General features: G+C 29.4%; 2 protein-coding genes across 2 annotated transcripts in view; both read right to left on the reverse strand.

The window, feature by feature from the left end:
• Positions 1–426: 426 nt before the first annotated feature.
• On the reverse strand, positions 427–1,878 carry LOC108768418 (uncharacterized). The gene has a single exon (XM_018518828.1). The coding sequence runs from the start codon at positions 1,876–1,878 to the stop codon at positions 427–429; it is 1,452 nt and encodes a 483-aa protein (XP_018374330.1).
• A 15,292-nt stretch (positions 1,879–17,170) lies between these two features.
• hlk (hulk) overlaps positions 17,171–25,917 on the reverse strand; it is a 34,529-nt gene continuing 25,782 nt past the window's right edge. Inside the window, 13 exon segments of the mRNA XM_018518874.1 lie at positions 17,171–17,704; positions 17,847–18,029; positions 18,109–18,432; positions 18,821–18,961; positions 19,071–19,253; positions 19,328–19,459; positions 19,521–19,605; positions 19,929–20,026; positions 21,184–21,291; positions 21,818–21,955; positions 22,362–22,550; positions 22,638–22,961; positions 24,279–24,410. Of these exon segments, the coding sequence (XP_018374376.1) occupies positions 17,517–17,704; positions 17,847–18,029; positions 18,109–18,432; positions 18,821–18,961; positions 19,071–19,253; positions 19,328–19,459; positions 19,521–19,605; positions 19,929–20,026; positions 21,184–21,291; positions 21,818–21,955; positions 22,362–22,550; positions 22,638–22,961; positions 24,279–24,410 (2,225 nt within the window). The 3' untranslated portion in view covers positions 17,171–17,516.

Below are 25,917 nucleotides of genomic sequence, written 5' to 3' on the forward strand. Positions count from 1 at the left end.
ATTTTGATGAAAATAATAAATGGAAATAATTATATATAATAATAGAAAAACTTAGACCATTATAGACATAATGAAAAATTTTAACGATCGTCATAAAATGAAAAATAACCAACGTGAAGTTGAATGTACAACAACCCACAATGTTCCGAAACGTTTGGCTCATAGACTAACTAAGAAGAATATATTAAATAATTAATTTGCGTTCCAATTATCGTGCGTGATTCTAATTTGCTCGACACGTCTCCTTTATTTTTTAATTTTGAAAGTCCTTTATGTATAACATTATTTTAATTTATTTTTGGAGCTATAAATCTATTTCTTTTTCAGCTTCTTTAAACTTTTATTACAATTTCTCCGATTATCAGAATTTGTTACGAAATAAAGAAATCAGAATAAAGCTATGAAACGTCAAAGAAATTAAATTAATTATAAGGTTTTATTGTCGAATTTAAGCGATTTAAACTCCTCGAACATTTTGGACTTTTTCTTGAGCTCGGCATGTTTGACGCTTTTAAAGGCGGTTGCCCGATCTAGACACGCGTTCATCACCTTATTTATGATAGAGTTGACACCAGGTATATTTATCATGTAAGATAATATAAATTTCTGCAGCATATAACATATTTTCTCCAATAGATTGAAGGACCCGTACAGGCGAGGCATATTGAGTTCAAATATGTCACAGAGATAAAGTATTTGCACTTTGTAGTTGCATGGAAAATCCGTATAACTTATGCCTTTAAAAACACACATGGTCATGTGCTCCCACTCTGGTGTCACCTCGCGGAAATTCGGTTTTATCCAGTGCTCAATAAAATCTTTACTTCGTTGGCGTATTTCCTGTAAATTACCGCGACAGAAGTTATACTGATCTTCTATGCCCAGCAGGTACCCCAAACCGCGCCAGAGGTGGCAAAAAGCTTCCAGATCTTCGTCGCTAGCATATATTCCAAACCGCTCCGGATAAACCACTACCAAACCCACGCAACTAAACAGCGTGCCCGTCATGTCGCCTTGGTTCAGACTTGTCGTTCTTGTCATGGTATAAGGACAAGTTTGACTCTTCGCCATCGGGCACGTGTCTGCGAAGTCTTCCGTGACTTTTCCCAAGATAGGACACCATACATTTTGAATCGTACTGTCTCGATCAATCTCCTCGAAGCTTTTCTTGCACAATTTCGATCTCATGGCGCTGTGTAATCTTCGCACTCTCTGGATATCGCGATAGGCTGGCGTACCTTGGCACCAAGGATCACTCGTGTACCAGTTTCTGAAGGTCTTGATCGACCTGAGGTATCGCAGAAAGGCTGTGTACGGAGTGTTTGACTCTTGACTGAGGATCAGCGGTTTCAGTGCGTCAAAGTAACTAAATATCTGGATTAAACCCATAATTTGACTCATAAGAATCACGCTGAAATAACGTTGGGCAAAGCGCTGTCCGCGATAAAATTTATCCATTATTAACCAATCCGGTTTCATATTTCCTCTTCGTTCATTGCAATCTCCATTTTCGAAGATTGCCGGCAATATGTTCCTCAAAGATTCGGGTATGTTTGGGAAATATTTGCTGGTATTGCTTATTAAGTGATCGTACTGCTGTTTAATTGTCCACCGATCGAAGTATTCTGGTAACATGCTGTTGTCGAATTCTTGTCTACATTTTGTCACGAATGTTTTGCGCTCATTGATGAGATTGTCCAATAAATTATTCCATTCATCAGAATTGTCGAAAGAAGAATCAACGTCGCTCGAGAATCTGCTATCTTTATCTTCCCTGATTTTTATTTTGAGCATGGCGTCATTTATCGCATGCTCATCATTATCATTCCATAAATTCTCTTCAATGAATAAATCGGCTTCTCTGCTTGTGATTTTCATTGCAGATGGTTGTAATTTATGTGATTTTATTTGAATAAGTAATCGTGTCTCTCTCTTAAAAGTTCGTTAAAAATTTGAAGATCCTAATCCGGATGTTTAACATTGAATCTATAAAAAAATTTTTTTAATTATAAAATATAATAAAACAACTTTATGTAACTTTCAAGAATTATAAAAATTACGCATTTAAAAAAAAAAAATTGTATCGTTAAAACATGAATAATAGTAATAATGTAGTAATTTAATGTAAATATATATATGTAGGTATGCATATCCATGACACACAATATTTTGAATTATGAAAGAAATCGACATAAAGTTTTTGTTATCCTTAAAAACTTTTTTCTTTTTTGCTATTTATCATACTTTGATTTACTGATTACATTTTATAATAAAAGAAATAAATTTATAAAAGTAAAATCAGGAATTTAAAATTGAGCTATTAAAAAAATATAATGTAATTTTATTAACAGAATCAATTTTTTAAGCAAGTGGTCGATAATAATATAATACGTTGCATCAGAATTTCGATTGTGTTCCAAACTTTACTGCCAGTTGAAAATCAATAATGTCCGTGACTGTTAGAATTTTAACGCCGAATTTTGGAGGAGTGGGAACATAGCTTTCATTATCAATCTACTTATATCTGAATACTACTTTTATTCTCTTTATTATTCCTTTTTCTCTCATTATCTTATTACGTCGCAGTTTTTACTGACAATTAAAAATGGGAAAAATAACATAAATGTTTAAAGAAATTTTGAATGTAAAAATGTTCGATCTTTGACTTGAAATAATTACTTTGACATAGAACAATAATATTTTCAAGAATATTTATTACAAATACTTTATTGTAATAATTGAAAATATTACGTAATCAATACCGATATTTTAACGAAGATATCAAAAATATCTAATAAGGCTTTAACTTACTTTGATTAATTTTTATATTCTATTTTAAGTAATATATATATATAATATTTCAATTTGTATATATTTAGATGCATTATTTAAAAAAAAAAAGGAAATTGTAGAAAGAAATTGTACGAAATCTATATAGAAACTTACGAAATAAACAAGGGAACCCTATATATTATCATCCGAGTGACTTTTACTTCGCAACAATGTGAAATTATGTGCAATATTTTATATCTACGCGACGTAGTACAGCAGTGCCTGCAAAGCGCTTTAGAAAACACCATGTCACTTGCATAAGCGCTTTTTGAGAGCTTTGCAGACGCTGCTGTGCTATGTGGTATATACAAAACAAACCTTACGCGATTTGTTCTCAAAATGAGTGTATAATTGCTACATTCTTTATAAACAAAACTAAAATACAAAATTAGAAACCGGTATCAATCTTAATCCTAGTATGGTTTTGTTATTTTTGGTTACCTTCCCGCTAACACTGGGGTGAGACACTGCAACTTTGTCACGCTATATCTGTGGACTAAATATGTATTTTTTAGTTCAAAACGTGTAAAATTTGTACCTCGAAGTTAGACAAAGACAGATAAATATGAATCAAATAAATAATATTTTATTTTCAATTAATTACAATAATGTTTTAAAGAAATGTTATTGGAAAAATTTGCAAAAAATGACCACTTTGGAAAAGAATTCTATAATATTTTTTAATCCGAGTTTTCAAATTATATTATAAAAAAGTTAAAGCAATGCAATAAATTGAATAGAATACATTGAACCTATGAATACCATATTAGGGTTAATGGCCGATCTTTTAATGTAAAAACCACAGTGTGTACGATATATTGGGTATACAACGAAAATGAACTTTTTTAGTTTTTTAGAATGCAATAATTTCATGTATTAAGTGAAAATATTATTAAATCTGTCATATAATAATAGACGAGATGCGCTTAACTTTAATTTTACCGTTTCTTTTATTGTGTTTAAAACATTTGCCCAGCTAACACAAAGTTACAAGTAATGTACTGGTTAGTTGTAATTTCCCACTCAACAATATAACTGTAATATAGCACGTGTGTTATATTAGTTATATTGTTGAGTGGGAAATTACAATTAACGGGTACGACGTTACATGTAACTCTGTGTTAGCTGGGTATTGTATAGTAAATATTCCACTTTTTTTCTCTCTAAATCTGAATCAGTGAATAATCACTGATATCAGTGCCAAGTATGCCACTGGTAATCAGTGAATGAAATGTGAGATTCCTAACCTAGCTAATCTTTATTATGTAATCGAACTAACCTTGTTTTAGTGCTTAAATTCAATGAATATAGTATTGGAAGATTGAAATTAACATGCAGATATCAGTATTTTAGTTATATAATGCTCAAACATTTTTCCTTTTTTAGTTAAACTTCATTGATTATCAGTGCCAAGTATACCACTGGGTAATTAGTGACTATTCACTGATTCAGATTTAGAGAGTAGTCATATTTTACAACTAATAGTGTTATTATGTACTCTTAAGTATCAACTTCTTACATTTGGCTAAATTGTAATAGACACAAAAATTACTACTAAAGCAGCTGACACCGACAAGTAGTTTCTTAAATGATCCTTACAATTTTTCAAATTAAATTAAAAATGTGTACACACACACACAAAATAAAAAATATTTTACTTACATTCAGAACTTCTCTCTCTGTGAATTGTAAAATTGTTCTACGTTCTCCATGAATTGTGAAGCACGTTTTCAATGGTATATTTATAAGTCTATCCCTACTTGAGGATATCCCCTCCTTTTGAGGAAACCGAAACATTGTGTAAAATCAATTAAGATAAAGTTTGACCAGTAGCAGTGCTATCATTTATGCGTCATTGTTATTACTCAGATACAAAATTATCACGAACTACAAAATTATACACATTTTTCACAAATTTATGTTTTAATGGATTAAAGTACACTAAGAGGATCTATTCTAAATTTTAAAATGTAAGAAAATAAAGCAGATAATTAGCATGATGAATAGTCTTCGATTTATCTTACATCTATTAGTGAAAATTTTCGATTTGTCTTTCTCCGTATTTTCTCATTTTTAACGTGTAAATTTTTTAATTTTTATATTTTTTATATTTTGCAAAAGATAACGTGAGTTTAGCGTTCACCGTATTTGAATCCACGTTATTGCAAAAACTCCCTAATAGAGAGCCATAGGCTTTTTAAATGCATTAATTTCTTTTGTACACTTCTCAAGCATCATTGCTTTATATTTTATATTTTCATAATTCTACTCATGTTTCTTGATCGCTGGATTATTAATTGTTTATATCATATAATATTATGATAATATCAAAAATTCTTATCATTTATTAATGTGACACTTATATTGTCACGATTCCATAGCCCGAACGTATGATTTCAGGGAAATATACACAAGACGGTCAACATAATATACACATACATATGCGTGCTTCACACGGACATTGCTTGTATATACACGGCTTATCGGTTGTAAAACGAAGACAATAGGGGATTTTTGCAATATCGTTTATCCAGATACGGTAAACGCTAAAGTCACGTTATCTTCTTTCTAACAATTAATTAAGAAAAAGATAACGTGACTTTAGCGTTCACCGTATTTGAATCCACGTTATTGCAAAAACTGCCTAATAGAGAGAGAGCCATAGGCTTTTTAAATGCATTAATTTTTTTTGTACACTTCTCAAGTATCATTGCTTTATATTGTTCTCCATTTAAAGCGAAATAAAAATAAGTTTGTAACTCATCTGCAGTTATATTGTACATTCCAACTTGTTATTTAAACAATTGTTTTCTGCAAATTTAAATATTATTTACAATTGTACTCTCTAAATCTGAATCAGTGATATAGTCACTAATTACCCAGTGGCATACTTGGCACTGGATAATCAGTTCAACTAAAGAGGAAGTTCAACTAAAAGAGAAAGAACGTTTGAGTATTATATGTATAACTAAAATACTGATATATATGCTCGTTAATTTCAATCTTCTAATACCATATTCATTGAATTTATGCATTAAAACAAAGTTAGTTAGATTACATAATAAAGATTAGGTAGATTAGGGATCTCACATTTTATTCACTGATTACCAGTGGCATACTCGGCACTGATATCAGTGATTATTCACTGATTCAGATTTATAGAATAAAGCGATAAACATGATGAATAACAAGAATCCGTAGAAATAATCGGGGAGTACCAAGGAACTCTTGCATAATGCATAATGCATAAAAAAACGAATCAATCAAATCTTTTATTTTCATGAAATAGAGAACTCTGATTGGTCGATTTTCTTATGTCTTATGCTTTATGTGTTATGCAAAAGTCTATGCTTGCCACTGTTTTATGTACGATGAAATTTTGAGAAGAGTACGAGCGATTGAAAGCAAAATCGAGGATTCGATCAGCAGACTTTACCGCGTTCAGAAATTAGATGTAATTTCTTAGTATCAAATAAACATTTTTAAAAACGTTCGGAAATTACATTATTAATTACATCAACTACAAAAATAGTTGCAGTATGCAAAAAATGTTTATTGTAATCAAAGGATTCAAAAATTGCAATGTACGTCGAATTTTACTATCCATTTAAAAATAAACATAGTAGTGATATGTTTGAAAAATGCTGTACTCGTTTGAAATGTAAAAAAACGATGTTATCCTCGATGCTAATATGGACATCCGAACAATCATCACGTAAACCGTATACTAAAAATGATTCTGATCATCCAGGTAAAAAATTCCTGGTTTATTAATGTTTACACATTAATGCGTATAAATATTATATGTATAAACACGCATAAATATTTATTATCATATATAATTATACATGAAATATCTCGAAAATCGACCAATTAGAGTCCTCTATTTCATGGAAATAAAAGATTTGATTGATTCGTTTTTTCTACGGATTCTTGTTATTCATCATTATGTTTATCGCTTTACACTATAAATCTTAATCAGTGAATAATCACTGATGTCAGTGCCGAGTATGCCACTGGTAATCAGTGAATGAAATGTGAGATCCCTAATCTACCTAATCTTTATTATGTAATCTAACTAACTTTGTTTTAATGCATAAATTCAATGAATATGGTATTGGAAGATTGAAATTAACGATCATATATATATCAGTATTTTAGTTATACATATAATACTCAAACATTCTTTCTCTTTTAGTTGAACTTCCTCTTTAGTTGAACTGATTATCCAGTGTCAAGTATGCCACTGGGTAATTAGTGACTATATCATCTTTCTTTGTTTTGTAAAATTACTTTTTAGTGTGCTAAAAATAATAACAATATTAAGAAAACATAAAAAATAGTGTTAACAGAATAATTTTTGCATTGTTTATTTTAGAAAAAATCAAGGAAAAATGCAAAAAAATTTGCTTATATTTACATAATTATGTATAATTTTACATGCAATTATATATGAGCATTTCTTTAACATTTCTCCAAACTTGATTTTTTCTAGAACAAACAATGCAAAAATTTTCCTTTTAATTATTTTTGATATTTCCTCATTATTATTATTATTTTTAGTATATTAAAAGATAATTTTACAAATGAAAGAAGGATGCATGAACATGTATGGACATATCTTATATTATTATATATGTTTATGTGTATGTTTATATATATTTATACATATTTATGAATGGAAAATTTTTTACCGAAAATATAGTATAATATTATGTATTTTCTCTAATACCTTCGAGAATTGTAGAAAATTTGTATGTTAGAAGAATACTTTAAAATTTAAACATTATAAGTTTAAAAATTTAATTATAAGTTTAAAAATGATAATTCGGCGAAGAATCGGGGGGAGGGGGCAGGAGATCAAATATCATACTAAAGGATTATTTAGTGAAAGCTAATAAGATATTCATATAGTTAAATATGAGGTCAAATATGGAAAAGTTGTAAATTTAGCTACTGATGATTCAGGGAATATAGCTTTCAATTATATTTATTTAAACAAAGAACTTCTTCCATCGTTAATTGTGAATCCAATGAAATTGACAAATTTAAAATTATGGATTCAATATAGTTGAAACTTAAAAAATGTCCAATTATTGCAAAATATATAGATGTTCTTCATAACATTGAATTCGTCAATTTTGACATCAGTTCCATATTCAGCGGTCTAAAAACCTTTATGCTTATAATAAATATATACATGTATATATATATATGTATATTTAAAAAATATATATGTATATTTAAAATATATTATAAATGTATATTTAACTTGTAGAGGACCGGAGACCCCTTTAGGGATTCGACAGTGGTGTCATCTTTTTTGTCACTCAACCCCATGACATTGATAAAAAAGTTCTAGCCCTTAAAATAAAAAAGTCGATCAAAAACATGCCGGTCCTCAGAAGGTTGAATATATCTATACATATATGAATCAGGGAATGGAAGTAACTCGTTACTTGTAACGAAGTTACAGTTACAAGTTACTTTTTTGGTAACTTTACTAGTAACTGCGTTACTTTTTTTCTTTGGTAACTGTAACGGTAACGAAGTTACATTTTTTTGGTAACGGTAACGAATTTTACAGTTACGTTTATCGTTACTTTGCACATGATTACGATACGACACAAGCCACTTACACTGTAAAAAAATTTCGTAAATTTACACATATAATAAATATAAAATAGATTACATGATTAGTTCTGTAAATATAAAAAATCATGCAATTTTACAGAAATTACAGTAATTCCACAAAAATTATGTAAATTTGTTTTTATTGTGTAAATATATCTTATTTTATATTGGAAATTATAGCAGGATATTTTGAATATTTTCTGTAATTATCCAAATTTTAGTAATATTACGTAACATAAAAGAAATTTTTCGCGTATTGTTGTTAAATGTATAATAATATATAGTGCGAAATATATTGTCATATTATCGTTCTTGTAGCAACACATATACACATTGTAATTGTACTTCCACAATCTGCTTAGTTCCAAACCAAGAAATTATTTTTATTTGCATATTGCAAATTTACAAATGTGTGGACGTTTACAACTATTATAGTGGATCTCAAAATTATCCAGCATAATAGTTATAATTTTACACAATTTTTTACAATGCGCTTGAGATTAGAGAAGCCTCTAGGCTCGTCCGCTATGATTGTTGGTCGTCGATTTAAAAAAAAGTAACGGAAAAGTAACGAAAAGTTACTTTCTCAAGTAACGGTAACTGTAACGAGTTACTTTTAAAAATCGGTAACTAGTAACGGTAACTTGTTACTTTTCCTACTCGGTAACGAGTAACTGTAACTTGTTACTTTTAAAAAGTAACTTTCCATTCCCTGATATGAATACACATATGTATACATAAATATTGGAATGATATTATTCAAAAAGATTTATTAGAAGTTATAAAAGTACATGAATAAATTGTTTTCTAAGTAAAAGAAATAAAGAAAGAAGTGTATCACATGTTGTGTAAGTAAAGTTACAATCTTGTTTTGACGGTTAGAAGTTGTTATTTAAAAATGAAATGGGAAACATGAGTCATAAGATGAAACCTATTCAACGCTGTAAATGCTATAAAACATTTGATTACCCAATAAGACATGACTCATTAAATTAATGTCGAATCGATTGATACAATAATTTTAACATCAATTAAATGTTGATTTGAGTCTAATTGGTGATCATTTCTCGTTGAATGAGCAATCAGATGAAAAAACTTTACTAATTGACCAATCAATGAATGCTTTAAAGAATTCGTAAAATCAAATTAATTTAGACATATAGTTATCTTATTAAAATATATTAATATTGTTAATGTAATAAAATAGTGCAAATTAAATTAAATATATACTAAATACTAAAAAATTAATAAAATATATTATAGGAAGTAGACTTTAAATGAATCATTTAAAAATAAAGACTTTAAGTTATATTGAAAACAGATTAACAAGGCAAACAAAATTAAAAGATTATATCAATTGATAGTTCAAATAAATTTATTATTATCAAAAAATAATAGGAATATAATTTAAATGCTTTTTATTTTTTATTTATAATTTATATTTGTTTTAATTTAAACTATTATTTTAAGATTAGTGCTATTATTTATAATAATACATATATCCATTTCTGTATAAGAATTCAGGATATTATTAGGAAAAAAAAATACAAGATTGAAATTATTGAAAGCGGTTTTTATCATTTGATATATATTATATAAAAGTATATTACGCATCACAAATCGAAATTATTGCATTTTGTAATATCATCGACTTTTTGTATGTTTGCAGGAATCATTGATAATACATATCTATATAAAAAAGCATTTTGTACATAAGGCAAAAGATGTAACAAAGACTGTATAACTTACATGTACTTTCTTACAATTATGCAATAAAACAGAAATATAAATAAAGAAAGTATTTTAGAAGGGCTACAAGCCAATGAACAATTGTTTAATATATGTTTATTTTAACAAACGTTTCAACCTCTTTATCAAGTCATCTTCAGTGTTTGATTAAATGATTTGAAGAAAGAATGTCATACACATAACTGCGGAAAATGCGTTTAATGGTCCAGACTTGCGTAATTATGATTTGCGGTTTATATAATTTAAATACTAACAGTGAGTGCGATTAATAACCTAATTTGCGTAATTATGATTTAAGATTTATAGAATTTAAACATAAACATGACCTGATAAAGAGGTTGAAATGTTTGTTAAAATAAACATATATTAAAAAATTGTTTATTTATTAGCTCGTAGCCTTTCTAAAGTACTTTCTTTATTTTGAATTTATTAAGCCATATTATCCACTGTTATCTTTTTTTATTTAATTTTAGAACCTTTGTTATTTTTTTTTTTTTTTTTATTAATGTACATTGATACACATATCCTAACAACACAGACTTCCAGGGGACGTCCTGAGGACGTCCAAAGGACGTCCGTATGTCCTTTGAACATCCTAAGGACATCCTCAGGATGTATTCCGGATAAAGTGTGTTATTAAGATATATACATATTACTTATGATACATTAATACAAAATTGAAAATTCATAAGTAATTCTTTACAATAACTATGCGACCCGACTAAAAATACAAAAAAGGCATTATTTGCGTCAGCCTACTTTCGAGCAATCCCGATAGTTCTAGGAAAAAAAAAGAGATTAAATAAATAGCTCATCACACAACAGGAAACATAAATAAACGTCAATAGAAGTTGAAAGTCCATTAACGTCATTAACGTCGCAGAAACGTATAAAAAATTACGCAGAAAACATAAATGAATTATCCCGAAAGAAAAGAAAACAATAAATAATCGTTTGTTATGTAAATAGAATTGCGATATATTATGTTACGAAAGATAAAGTCAAACGAAGTGTACACATCATGTTAATCAGTTCCTTTGCGTATATTGCACATAATGATGCCATGCCAAATACTTGAAATCTTCCTTATTACGATTAATATATTTAACGGATGTTTTCTTCAAAGAAGCTACGCGATTTTCGAGTTATTTCCATGTCTTAACACATTGTTAAATTATCGTATAATGATGTATTAAGCAATGGAATTTAACGATATATTAACCCGGAGATAACCCGCGCGCGCGATAGATAGAGAGAGAGAGAGAGAGAGAGAGAGAGAGAGAGAGAGAGAGGAGAGCCTTCCTTAGCTTCCTTACTAAATGTTATAGGATATATTCTACTAGTAATTGATTATCGCATATTATATTTAATATAGGTATACATATAAAAGGTCTGTTCGCGTTGCTTGCACTTTTGGCACTCGACATCTTCGTTTTCTCTCTTTTTAAGACAAAATATGTGTCTATCGTTTTATGTACAAAAATATTTTATGTACAATTTTATGTACAATTTTATGTACAAAAATATTTGGGGATTTCATGCAATGCGAACAGACCTAAAGATATAGTTGTAGTTTTATATGTATGTACACATATACACCTCAATTATGTATAGCTTTGTCTTCGATACTCAAATATTATTTGTCCTTTCCTCTTTTTGAAAATAAAAATTCTGATTGCTACATTTAATTTGGGATTAAGAAATTGAATTAGAGACAATAAATTTGCATAGCGCATTAACTATATGTGTACTAAAATTGTTCAACTTTTGCAATGTTAAAGCGTTTCTAATTTAACTTTGTTGTACCTGTAGACAGAAAGCTCAATATAGCTTTCCGATCAATCTTTAACGCACTTGCTTTGAATAAACTGTCCGTTATAAACAAAATTTTTATTATTTATAATGAATATTAACCAAGTAAACGAATAATCTTTGAGTAACTTTATTCTTTTCTAAATAAGAGTGAATTTTAATTTAAAAATACAAAGAGAATTTCAGGCAATATCAATTTTCTCTTTGTAATTAATTGACGATATTTTGCAAAACATTCATCTAATTTTGAGATAAATGATCTTATTCTCGTTTAAAGCATCTTAGTTTTCCGATAATATTAATCACATCATTTCGTTGCGCTTATTTTGTGCAAATGTCGAATCAACGAATTTGATGATTTCGACGTCGAATCGACATCAATTTAATGTAGATTCCATTGTCATTTCTGACTGGGTATTTTTGACAATATATCAAAATTTCTAATCTCGATCTTGTAGAAGAATTCGTCGAGACAGCACAAATGCGCTGTCTCGACGGTGATATATTATATTTAAAAATATATTTGTTATGTGTTTCTCTCTCTCTCTCTCTCTCTCTCTCTCTCTCTCTCTCTGTACCTCTTTTTTTGTTATCTTTCACCTTCTAAACTAAAATTGACGTACAGACATACGACAATTAATCGTTTATAGGTTTCGAATTCTGCAGATGTTTAAATAAAATATATATACGGTTTTTTTTTATCATGATAATATATACATATGTATACGCCTATAATGAATTGAGAAATAAAATGTCGATTTATAAAAGATGTTGCATTTACGTATGACTTGCATAATAAAATTGCAAACAACACTGGCATAATTAAAAAGTATCTAAAAATAAAAATATTAATGTTTCCGTATTTTATATTTTTTTTTACATATTAAAACTAATTTTTAAATATAAAATTAGCCGGTTTTTTTATTAACTTTCCGAAAAATGTTTTATAGTACATATTATATGCGAATCACGTTACATTGGGCGCATTGTAAAAAAATTACAATTATATCATAAACTATTGTTTAATTTATTTACTACGTTTGTGCTAGTAAAAATTTTAATTTTTGATTTACATATCTTCTTATTTAATTTTTGTCTTACATTCTAAATTTGTATATTTTTTGCGTGATGGGTATTTATTTCGAAATTTACAAAATGTATGAATAATTTAATCTCTTACATGATTAAGAAACAATATATATTCATTAACAACTTTTTAATTATAGTTACTCGCGATGCATAAATCTTAATTAATGAGCTTCGCTGAGCATGGCATGTTAACAATTAATAGTAACCCAAGTAACGAGGTGATGTCAAATGACATCTTAATAATATCTTAATGACATCTTTAACATGAATAAAATGTCCTTAAAACGTCATCTTGCTACTTGAGGAAATAATTCTACCAATGAAATGGTTGTAACAATTCATGTATATTTTGAAAATTGATTTAAGACATATTTTCATATACGTGGCTGAAATATTTCTATACGCATCCATATCGCAGAATCAAAAGAGAGTATTCAAAAGAATTATAATACATAACATGTGTAATTATTATCTATCTATAATCCTGCGAACAATCTAAAAGGAGCTTCGCTTTTCATACAATACATTATTATTCGCGTTCGCATTATAATTCTATTCACACTTGGCAGATGGAAATGGCATTTTAACGGTTTGGAGTTGGTCCAAGATTGCGCTTCTTATTTCATTTAGTAACGATGACAACATCGGTTTCCCTCATGAGAAGGATATCATCAGTCTCCCTCATGGAGAGGATATAAAAATAATCCCTTTTTTTCGTTTATTAAATGATCAATGTTGACGATTACACTGTTCGACAAAAAAGCATTTTTATTTCTCTCCGAAATGTGATAGTGTATTTTGCGAAGATTTTTTCGAGTTGACTAATGACACATCGGTGAATTCGTATAACAAATCAAACTAACCAAGACTCCTTATAAATCAAAGAATTGGAAAGAATACGGACTTTAGGAGTCAGGCGCAAAAGACGTCGCGCAAATAATGCATTTATGAAGCTTGAAACTTCTTTATTTAACAAACGCGCTTACATGTTTCGGCTCAGTCGGTGTCGTTCGTACACAGTAATAAGTCCTTCTGACGAAATTTTTTATCACTTTACAATTTTCATTAATACTAGCTAATAACTAAAAAGTGACTCACTGTGTCTGATACCGACTGGCCAACATATCAGGAACCAGTTCTTGAATTATTCATGATAATGTTTGCGATATGGTACTTTGTAATCGTGGTGAGCGTCCTTATTTTCGGGATAATTAATTATATTATTAAAGTTTTTTGATAAATTAGTTTCTATATTCTTTAATTCGACATTTTTAATATTTCCCTTCTTTTTCATTTTACTTCTTTCATTTTCTTTCTTTTTGTTTAATTCTGGCATTTAAATTCTCGATGTAGGGGAGCTCACCATAACAGAATAACTTTTACTTTATATATGTCAGTTTGTGTTTGCTCTGAGGAAGGCTCAAAAATAAGCCGAAACATGTAAGCACGTTTGTTAAATAAAGAAGTTTCAAGCTTCATAAATGCATTATTTACGCGACGTCTTCTGCGCCTGACTCCTAAAGCCCGTATTCTTTCCAATTCTTCGACATTGGTAGAGTTGATGTAGTACGTCAAATCTTCAAATGAAGCAAAATAGAAAGAGTATTTTTAACACTTTTTTTTACAAAACAAAGTTTTGTCTTTAAATAATGTTTACATTTCAAAGTATAATTCAAGAGTTTTAAAATAAATTTTAGTTTATGACTTATTTTCATCAAGTAATTGTTTTTTATCAAATTATATTGGAATTTAAATTTTGTGTATAATTACACAGTTAACAAAAAATAACTTTTTTCTTTTCAAATTGCCATATGTAATCTGAAGATTCTTTGCACTGAATATGATGCTATTATCCGAATTTGCGTAGCGCATCAGAATTTTTAGTACATTAAGATGCAATAGAACAAAAACAAGTTATTTGAATTTTAGACTTTCTATATAATTATAGAAGTCTGTATAATTATAATTCAACAGAAAAAATCACTTTTTTTTAAATGTCGTAGTACATACTTCGAAGACTTTTCGTGCAAAACATGTTCTTAGAATTTGCATAGCACATCAAGATTTTTCATAAATTGGAGTGTAATAGTAAATTGAGATAGTTTTTAGCCTATTGCATCTTAATGTACTAAAAATTCTGATGCGCTATGCAAATTCGGACAACAGCACCATGTTCAGCGCAAAAAACCTTCAGATTTTATGTATGGCACTTTGAAGAGAAAAAATATTTTTTGTTAACTGTGTAATTATACACAAAATTTAAATTCCAATATAATTTGATAAAAAATTGTACGATCATGAATTAAAATTCATTTGAAAGTTCTTGTATTATATTTTAAAATATCGTAGATTTTATTTAGAAACAAGCTTTTGTTTTGTAAAAATATTGAATATGGCCAAAAAACCGCCAGTTTTTTTATTTTGTCTCGATTTGCTCAAAATTCTGACGTGCTATGTCAAGTATACCAACATCATCCATGTTCAGCATGAAAAAATCTTTGCGAAATGCACTATCACACTTTAGAGAGAATTTTTCATTGTTAAACAGTGTTAGTAGTTATTGCGAAGGATCGGATAATAAGAGCTACCGTACATAAACTAAGGAAGTTTGTACGATCGTTGACCGCTGTCATACTTATTATCCAGTAAACACCAATTAGCAGTAATATAACATTAATGTTATAATTTTACAGTGTAAATGTACAATATGTGTTATATTGCATTTATATTGTTAACTGTGTAAAATTATTACATTGATATTATATTACTGTTGGTGTTTACTAGGTAGTTATTATATGTTAACAATATAATAATTATATATTAATAATAAAATTATAATTATGATTATAATTACAATAGCAATATAACAGCAGTAATAAATATATAAATAATAGTACCAATATAATAGCAATAATTTTGAGGCGAGTAATAATAATAATATTAACGAAATAATGATAGCTAATAATAACCTTACTAATAAATAATGGCAAGCGGTAATGATTAAAGATATTCCTTATTGGACAGAAAAGACAAATAGTGATCAATTGCCTCGGTAGTCTAAAGGCTTATGATGCTCGTACGGAATACAAGAGATCCGTGTTCGACTCTCGGCCAAGATAATATTTTTCGCTATTGTTCACAATAAATTTTTTTACAGTTTTTCAGCATATTAATGTTTTTAATAAGATACCTGATTGAGCATTAAATTATAAAAAATTGCTTATCAATTTAATTTGTGATATTACTACAGTAGTTTAATTGTGTTTATATGTCCGGAAAAACAATTCGATGAGCAGTTTGAATGACTACAAATATGGTATATATGCAAGTATATATATAGTATATATAGTAATTCGGATTGAATTATTTAAGTATTAAAGATCTAGCTTTGACCGCGCGCGCGTTACAACTATTATTTATATTTTTTATTGATAAATAGTGATGAAGATATTCAAATTTTGTTTGAAAAACATTTTGTCGTGTCGAAATTCTTCAACTATATCAATTATATCAATTCTTTAGGATTAGCGATACTAAGGGTCAAGCGTTGAACAAACATTCTATTACAATATTTCCTTATTGTATTATATATTATATATGTATATATTATATTACATATTATATATGTATATATTATATATTATATTATAACTTTTTACAATAAATATTAATCGCTCGTTTTTTTGTGAGACAAAGAATGTAGTAGTATCGATGTCAATTTGTTAAAATTATCTTTCAACTTGACTGAACTTGCATTTTATCCGAAACTTGTAGTTCGCGCTACATTCGCGCGAGTATTTTTCGGTTCAAAATACTACTCTCTAAGGCCGGAATTCATAGTCGGTTCTTATTTCAAGACCGTCTTAAGTATAATGTCTTAAGACGCTAATGCGGCCTTTTAATTGATTCAGGACACCTCAAGATAGAACGGCCTTGAATATAAGAACTGACTATGAATGCCAGCCTAAAACCTTTAGAATGAATTGTCTCTCTAGAGTGTAAAATCTCACTCTTAAAGATTGAAAATTGAGTCACTTTTTTTCAAGACTTACAAAAGCTTGACTTAATTTTCACTCTTTAGAATGAGATTTCACTTCAAAGAATTTAGAGAGTACGAAATTCAATAGACACATTCTCTCCCCCTCTTTCACGCAATATTATTTAACGTTTGACAGCGGTCCAAACACGCTCACAGGTAGATCATTAGCTTCCATTTCCGCTTTAGCGGTCATCGTTACTTGTTACGTAAAGCGCTGTTAGATCGTTCGTTCCGGACGAACCTATCCACACATCGTGCATCGGGAATCAGAGAGAATATTGAGAGTACCGGGCACACACAGGCGCGAGTGTTCACGAGTCCTGTCTTTTACTTTATTTGTCACTTGCATATTTTCGCGCGTTCACGCCTGCTTGGGATGTACGACGGGCGCGGTCGGCTCCGAGCGGAAACACGACAGTAGGAAACCGGTGTACATGAGGAAGAGAATGGTGATGGCAATCAGCATGTACATATAGATGTTCAGTTCCGGCTGTCGATATCTATTCTTGCGCAACCACTCGAGAACGTCCTGTCCTTTGTGCAAATCACCTGTAGAGCAATTGAAATATGACTTAAAAGCACCGAAGAAAAGCGATCCCTATAATAACAAGCTATTTTTTATGATAGAGTAGATCGAGGCGAATCGGATCACGAAGTGAATTAGATACTATATTTCCGCAAAGCTTCTTACCTCTGTAGATACTTGGGAAGCGTTTGCGGAAATAAACAATCGCGGGAAGCCTGGTAACTCCCCATTTCCTAGCGTATCTAGGATCTGCCATCTTGACGAATGTAATATCCAGATTATCAGTTTCATCGTCGATTTCTTCCAATTTTTCGTTTACTTCTTCACTTTCAGGGCTGTCATGTTCATCTGGAAATGTTAGACGTATAACGAGATAATTTTCAAATGTAATATTGTCACGCACAATTTGTATTTTATATTTGCTCACAAAAGAAGACTGCAAGAAACTCATTCTCGTCCAACAATTTGTCTAGCATTTTTCTGTTAACTTCCTCGATCTCATTCTTAATCTCAAACACATCTTGAGAAGTGAGCCATTGCAGGATTTTGTCTTCTTGTGTAAGATCGCCGTCGTATATGAGTGGCGTTTTCTTTCGGAAGTACACGAGGGACGGAACGTTGAGAATGCTATATTTTTCAGCAGCTTCCGAACTGGAGATCTTAACGAAGTCGATTCCGAAAAGATCGGCTTCGCCGTCGATTTTCTCTAGTGCTTCCATAATATCGTCACATTCCGGACAATCTTCGTCATCTAGAAAATATAAAACATATATATGGAAAGCGTATTTATATATGATATATATAAACTGCAAATTCTTGAATCAATTTTGGATCTCCATTTGTTCTCTATTAAAAAGAAACAACTTTTTGAAAACTGAACTTTTCAAAAACAAACAAATGAAAAATCATATTTTTAATATATATTATAAATGGATTTTTTATTAAAAAAAAGATATTATTTAATGATCCACGTGTAAAAATATGTATGATTGAAAATTGTAAATTTGTAATATACAATATAATCTTCCTTGATATTTTTTAAAATTAATTTAAATCAAAGAATTCTTAGTTGAAAAGAAGTGCTTATAGAAAAAAAAAGTAGAAAGTTTAATGTCAAAAATCGATTATTCGTAACATACAAAAGAAAACGGCTAGAAAAGGAGATTCATCGAGGAGCCTCTCTAGCATTCTATCGTTGACGGACTCTATTTCATCGGCCAATTCTCGATTGTCATCGTCGATTAGCCATTCAAGGACGGATTCTTCGTTTTGGAGATCTCCTGCACATATAACGTTTTAAAATTCCCGATTCTTATTCGTTACGAGGACAAGAATATTAGGATATAATCAAGAATAAACATGTTAGAATATAAGTAGTATAAATAGAACCTTCAAAGAGAAGAGGATTGCCATTTCGAAAATAAACGAGAGCCGGGAACGTCTTGATGGAATATCGCTTCGCCAATTGTGTATCCTGAATTTTCACCATATGAATTCCAAATACGTCGCATTCGTCATCGATTTTTTCCAAACCCTCCAGAATCTCGTCACATATGTGACAATTCGGCTTGGCTACGTGGATGTTAAATTTATATACTTGAAAAATAATTATCGTATATCTTGATCCTCGATAGTAATTAACTTACTGAAGTAAACTGCTAAATATTGAGTCTCCTCGACAGACGTTTCTAGCATCACTCGTGTGATTAGTTCGATTCGATCTTCTGTTCTTTGAGTAATCAGCCATTGTAACACCTCTTCTTCCACAGAGAGATCACCTATAGACAAATAATTGTGAATAAATCGCTATTCGGAAAGCTAATCGTCAAAACTGCAAACCTGCGAACACATTCGGTACTTGATGCTCGAAATAGACTAATACTGGTAAATCAGTCACTCCATAATCTTCAGCAACCTTGAAATCCTACAAAAACGAAGGATATTCTTATATAGATAAGCAAAAAAATTGTAAAGTATCAATATTATTTCTATTTTTTAAGATATATTATTATATTACAGTATTACAATTTACAATTTTCGTATTTGTCATCTTTTTTATGTAAAAATATTGTTATATATTGATGTTTATTTTATACATTTTTTTATTTATTATAAAAAATTGCTTTTCTGCTTTCATTATTAATGAGCAACTTATTTATTTAATATAAGAAGGATAATAAAATATAAATGTAAAATAGATATAACAAAGAAAAACCACAAAAAGTTTATTTTAATATTTTTACTAACTTGTGTTTTCACAAATGTAATGCCATGTCTGTCGCAATCGTCGTCAATGTTCTCCAATTCCTCAAGTATCCCCACGCATTGTGCACAGTCGTCGGGATCTGAAGAGAAATTCTATTATTATCGAATCTTTATCGCAAAAACTTGCTGTTTTCAATAGTCTACTTAAAGAATATAAAGGCGATACTACATAATGGAATGTTACACATCGATCGTTGATGTAAATGGTCTACTCGATACGAGGGAGGAATCTGCTAAATACAAGGCAAATACACGTGATAAAGTGTGAGTAATACTGCGACAAGGATCGGACGATCGTCTACGTGTGATATTTAAACTTTCAGCGATATTAGAGCATATGTCTCTCGATGGAGTAAGCAAGTATTTTGCATGCTCATCGGGATCTGTAGGTCACTACTGCCTGGCTGCTTGTGTTCTGTTCTCATGTCGCATGCTTTGCTCTCGTGCACGTGCACCTGTGTAACTGTGTAATTGTACATACAGAATATATCAGAGAGAAAGAAAAAGAGAAAGAAAAAGAAACAGACAGGAATACATTGTTTCTTTGGAGAAAGCATCCTAACAAACATTTGGCCCGGAAAATGGCGGTGTTCTACGTCCACAATCATTTCTGTTAGCTATAAAACAAGAATAATTAAGGGAACACTGACGGTTAAAAGAGAATCAAAATATATTTCGATATTTTTATCCAATGTATAAGAAATTTATTTATATTTCAATACTTCACTATATTTAAAGTACGAACAGTTGTCCCGTCGATCATCAGTGTTCTTTTATTTTTCCTACGAAAAAGCGCATACACTACGAGATAGCACGCATTATTTCTCAAAGCTTTTCCGGATTCCGGCAAAGCTTGCATATATTGCGTACCGATAAATCGTACGCGATTATATACGGAGAAAAAAAGTTTACCGGTATAGGATATTTTTTATAAGAATATTGTTATATATGACTAATAAAATAATTTATTAAGAGTGCTGTATATTGCGTATCCGATAAACGGTTTTTTTCTCCGTGCATATTTTGTACATGTGCTAGGAGTACATCTCGGTTATCTATGATCGAGAGAGAATCGAGATAACTGAAACATAGACTATAAATCACAGAGAGGTAGGAAAAGATATATAGAGACAGAGAAAAGGAGAGAGAGAGAAAGAAGAAGGGCAGAGAGAAAAACGTAGATAGCAAGGAAGATCAGGGCATCGATAAATTTTCATCTTGCTTTGATCTGTTGTACCATCGAGGTGTTCGGTCGTCTCTGCATGTTCCGCGGTCCTATGTTCCTTGTGGCGCATCTGCTTACGGTACGTTTTTGATTGGCACACGTCGCAAAGCGTTCTGTTCCCTACGGCATCAGTACACAAAGTGTACAGCATCGGAACGAAAGTCGACAGCAAGTAGTATGTAATAGAAAGAATTAGGAGGAAGACAAATATCGACATTTGTTAAGGACAGTTAGTCATTTTTTCATTACAATCGTAATTATGTAACATAAAATTAATTATACAATATGAGTTTAATTTAATCACGTAAAAAGTGTGAGATAAGAAGAGGGAAGATTCACAAGTTCAGGAAGAAGTATCGTGAAATCAATATTCCTTCAATATTCCGCAAAGTCACTCTTTTACGGAAATCTTCTTGCTGAAATGCAGTTTTTTGTCCAATCTCACTGTTTATAATTAGAGCAAACAAATGTAGATAAAAATCAAATTGACACTGTCACTATCCATGTGATCGTCAATCACATATTAATTAACAATACAATGGAAATAAAATTGATATAAAAAAAAAACAGAATGCGCGATGGTATTAACAGTAATTTTTTTCGATAATTTATCTCATAAAGTTATACGAAGCATTCAGGAACTTACAGAAGTATACTGCTAAAGATTCCGATTCTCGTATCAAATTTAAAAGATCTTCGCCTTCCAGAGCCTCGATTACTTCACCCGATGGATCCTTTTGTGTCATCAACCATTGCAAAATTTGCTCCTCGTCGTATAAATCACCTGCCGAATTAATTTTCTTAACTTTCATCTATCTCAGTAGTAAAAAAGTATAAGGTGATGATTCCAATTATGTTGAGCCCTAATTATGGGTCAAATTTGCTGACATTTAAGAAAAATATGGAGCATTCTTTAATAATTTAAACAACATACATTTAAATATTATTGAGTTGAACAATTTTAACACAAAGAATTATAAATGAGATTTATACATAAACATTTTAAAATGTTTTTCCCAAATTCATAATCGGTTAAACATGGAATAATTTTTCTTCAAAAATATAGTATTTACAGCTTACCATTAACATTAACAACCCTTTTAAATGTTAAATTTACACATATTATTAAAAATTATTTTAATCCTAAATGAGATTCATAATTGGGACCGTCACCTTAATTTGTCTTGTACCTGCGTATATAACTGGTTCCTTCGACCCCATCTTGAAGAACAGTATAGCAGGTAACGCGAAAACACCGTATTGTTTAGATAATTGTTTATCATCGATTTTGACGAATTTAATACCGGCGCTGTCGGCTTCGTCGTCGATGTGTTCGATTTCCGCCAATACTCGGCCACATTGTTTGCAGTCGTTGCTGTCTAAACAAACGTGCGACGTATTAGAAATGCAAAACACATGTAATTGTTTTTATTGAGCTGTATTATATTAATTATATATTGACTCACAAAAAAATACGGCTAGATAATCGGTCGTTTGTCGCACTTTCTGAAACATCTTCTTGTTGATACGTTCTATGTGATCGGTGAGTTCCATATTCTCCGGATTAGTCAACCAGTCAAGAATTTCCTCCTCGTCATCAATATCACCATCATAATTGATGTTCTTACTCTTGCGAAAGTAAGTAATGCCTGGTGGATTTCGAAAACCATATTTCTTTGCCATTAGCCGATCCTTCATCCTAACGATCTTTATTCCGTATTCCGCAGCTTCGTCATCAATCAGTTCGATATGTCTAAGCACTCTCGGACTCTCCGGATCCTCCTCTTTGTCTGAATATTTATACAATCTTATGTGATTATAGTATCCTCTAATATTTCAATTACATATAAAACTTTTTTTATAAGATTACCGATTCTATTAGAAGGTTATATGCGGAATAGTCGTTATAGCAATACAGAAGTTTCATATAGAATTATCGAAAGCAAATTTATATCTTATATAAAAAAGTAACAAATTATTATATGAGTAGCTGAGCTGCAAATGCCGCTATATTTTAAAATTGAAAAGAAAGAAATATTGGAGATCTTGGATTCCTTAGCACCTTGGTACAAATTTAGATTGTGTAAAAACAGTTACAAATTTTATAAAATCAAGGAAAAGTGGATAAAAGTTGTAAAAGAAATTAAATATCTACTTTGTACTCTGACTGAAATTCACTAGTTTTCTTAATTTTAATATATTTCAATTTTAACAATAATAATATATTGACAAGTATTATTTTTTTATGAAACTTATTTTGCCAATTTTTCCTGTTTTATTTTCATTTGACTATGACATAAGCATAACAAGAGAATACAATATAATATTTTTTTAAATTATAACTAAATATAAAATTATTTTTAATATATAGCATGTATTTTTTATTAACAGGATAATAATGCTTTAAAATTAAAATAAAAATATTTTATTGATAGCTTGAATGAGAAAAATTATACAAGTTTTTTGCCATTAGAAACATTACAAGTTAAAGTAATTACTTCTGCAAATGAGCTACTCATATATATTAATATATAAATATAATATATTTAACAACAGATTTAAAATGTTTGTAGTTATGTAAAGCAACATTATATAATGTTGCTTTACATAACTACAAACATTTTAAATCTGTTGTTAAATATATTATATTTATATATTAATATATAAATATAATATATTTAACAACAGATTTAAAATGTTTGTAGTTATGTAAAGCAACATTATATAATGTTGCTTTACATAACTACAAACATTTTAAATCTGTTGTTAAATATATTATATTTATATATTAATATATAAATATAATATATTTAACAACAGATTTAAAATGTTTGTAGTTATGTAAAGCAACATTATATAATGTTGCTTTACATAACTACAAACATTTTAAATCTGTTGTTAAATATATTATATTTATATATTAATATATAAATATAATATATTTAACAACAGATTTAAAATGTTTGTAATTATGTAAAGCAACATTATATAATGTTTAAAACTCTAAAACGGTAAAGAATAAATAAAATCAAGGAAACGAGATAGGTAAGTTTCCTTATTGCTTGCTATTTTTATGTTAAATACGATGATTCGAAATTATTCCTTACAGAATATAACAGCGAGAAATTCTTTCGTCTCGATGTATTTGATGAGAGTCTCACGGTCGATTTCTTCAATGCTCTCATCAGTTTTTTGTTTCACCATCCATTCGAGTACTTCAGTCTCGTCGAGAAGATTACCTAAATATACATGGCCCAGTTGATAATTCATTAATTGCCCAATATTTTACTAGTCAGAGTTGAATTAATGCTGCAACAAATAGTATCTTTTCCGAAATTCGAAAAAAGATCTCTACAATTTATATATGTGAGCTACTTAAATATTTTCTAACATTATTAAGAAAGAATGTAATAAAGTCCTTTACAAATTATACAAAACTATAATTTTTGTATGTTGAGCATACATATATATATATATATAAGGAATAAAAAATCCTTTTACAGGATTAAAATAAATGCAAAATCCTGATGTGGTGCAATGGATGTTATATTAAAATCGATAAAAAGTAAAAAATTTTTTTAACTTTTTTTTTATTTTAATATAAAATCCACTGCACCACGTCAGGATTTTGCGTTTACTTTAATCCTGTAAAAGAATTTTTTATTCCATTTAGTCAATTCGGAGATTTTGATCAAACTGCAATGTCGATAATTGGGGATCCCTCCAGCATCCCCTTAAATATTTTGATATTCTTTAAGTTATTTTCTTGACGAAAGCAATATGTACTAGAAATCTTTAATGCAGTTTTTGATAGTTTCAGGTTTGTATTTCATGATGATAATTTTGTATTTAATATAATAATGAAAAATGTAGTTTAATATATAATTCTGCTAAGTATATATATTTTTCAAAATATATTTATGCATAAAACATTATATTGAAGCCCAAAGAAAGTCACTTCGTTTTCAGGCTCTTTTGAAGTTTTTTCGAGACTTTTTTGAGGCTTTTTTGACAGATTTCTGTACCAACTTTACTAGTTTAGATATATTAGAGACCTTTTGATGTACCTTTTGATTTACCTTTTGATCTACAACAATTCAGTTTACTAAAGAATAATATGTCGATATAGCGATAATTATTTATATTGTCGCTGTTCTGGAATGGCTATTCATTTCTATCAATTTTTTTTTCATAAACTGTTGTTTTATCGTGAAAATATGTAAAGATTGTTTATAATGACAAAATTATATACCTTTAATAATATGATTTTATCACACATTAAATTAAGAGATCCATAAGTATGTTTAATTCGTTGAGGATTGTATAACAACAAATAAAGCTAAAACGTTTAAAGTTGTTTAGAGATTTTGTCAAGAAATAATTAGTTTAATTTTATTTTTATATGCTTAATAAAAATAAACTTTTTACTTTTACAAATATTTGATATCATTTTACTGGATATAATCGAGATAAATAATTTATCTTTATACTTTTTTAATTTTTCATCAAATAATTTGTATATAATTCACGTAATTTTAATGTGAGTTTTTGTCGATCGAATTGGACGTGTAAGCGTATGTATAATACAATAATGAAGCCTATATTATTATTAGAGCGATGGTGGATAAAGCAAATACAAAGGGTATATTAGGAAATATATTTATTGTTATCATATAATCGACTTTTATTATCGTACATGCTGCTCTTATGCGAATAACAAGGACTTATTGACTCGCACGCAACGTT

This window comes from Trachymyrmex cornetzi, unplaced genomic scaffold (assembly GCF_001594075.2).
Source record: "Trachymyrmex cornetzi isolate Tcor2-1 unplaced genomic scaffold, Tcor1.1 scaffold797, whole genome shotgun sequence".
NCBI lineage: Eukaryota > Metazoa > Arthropoda > Insecta > Hymenoptera > Formicidae > Trachymyrmex > Trachymyrmex cornetzi.

Bases quoted from the DNA above. Each gene is read 5' to 3' on its own strand.
- LOC108768418 (XM_018518828.1), bottom strand. From the start codon at position 1,878: ATGAAAATCACAAGCAGAGAAGCCGATTTATTCATTGAAGAGAATTTA.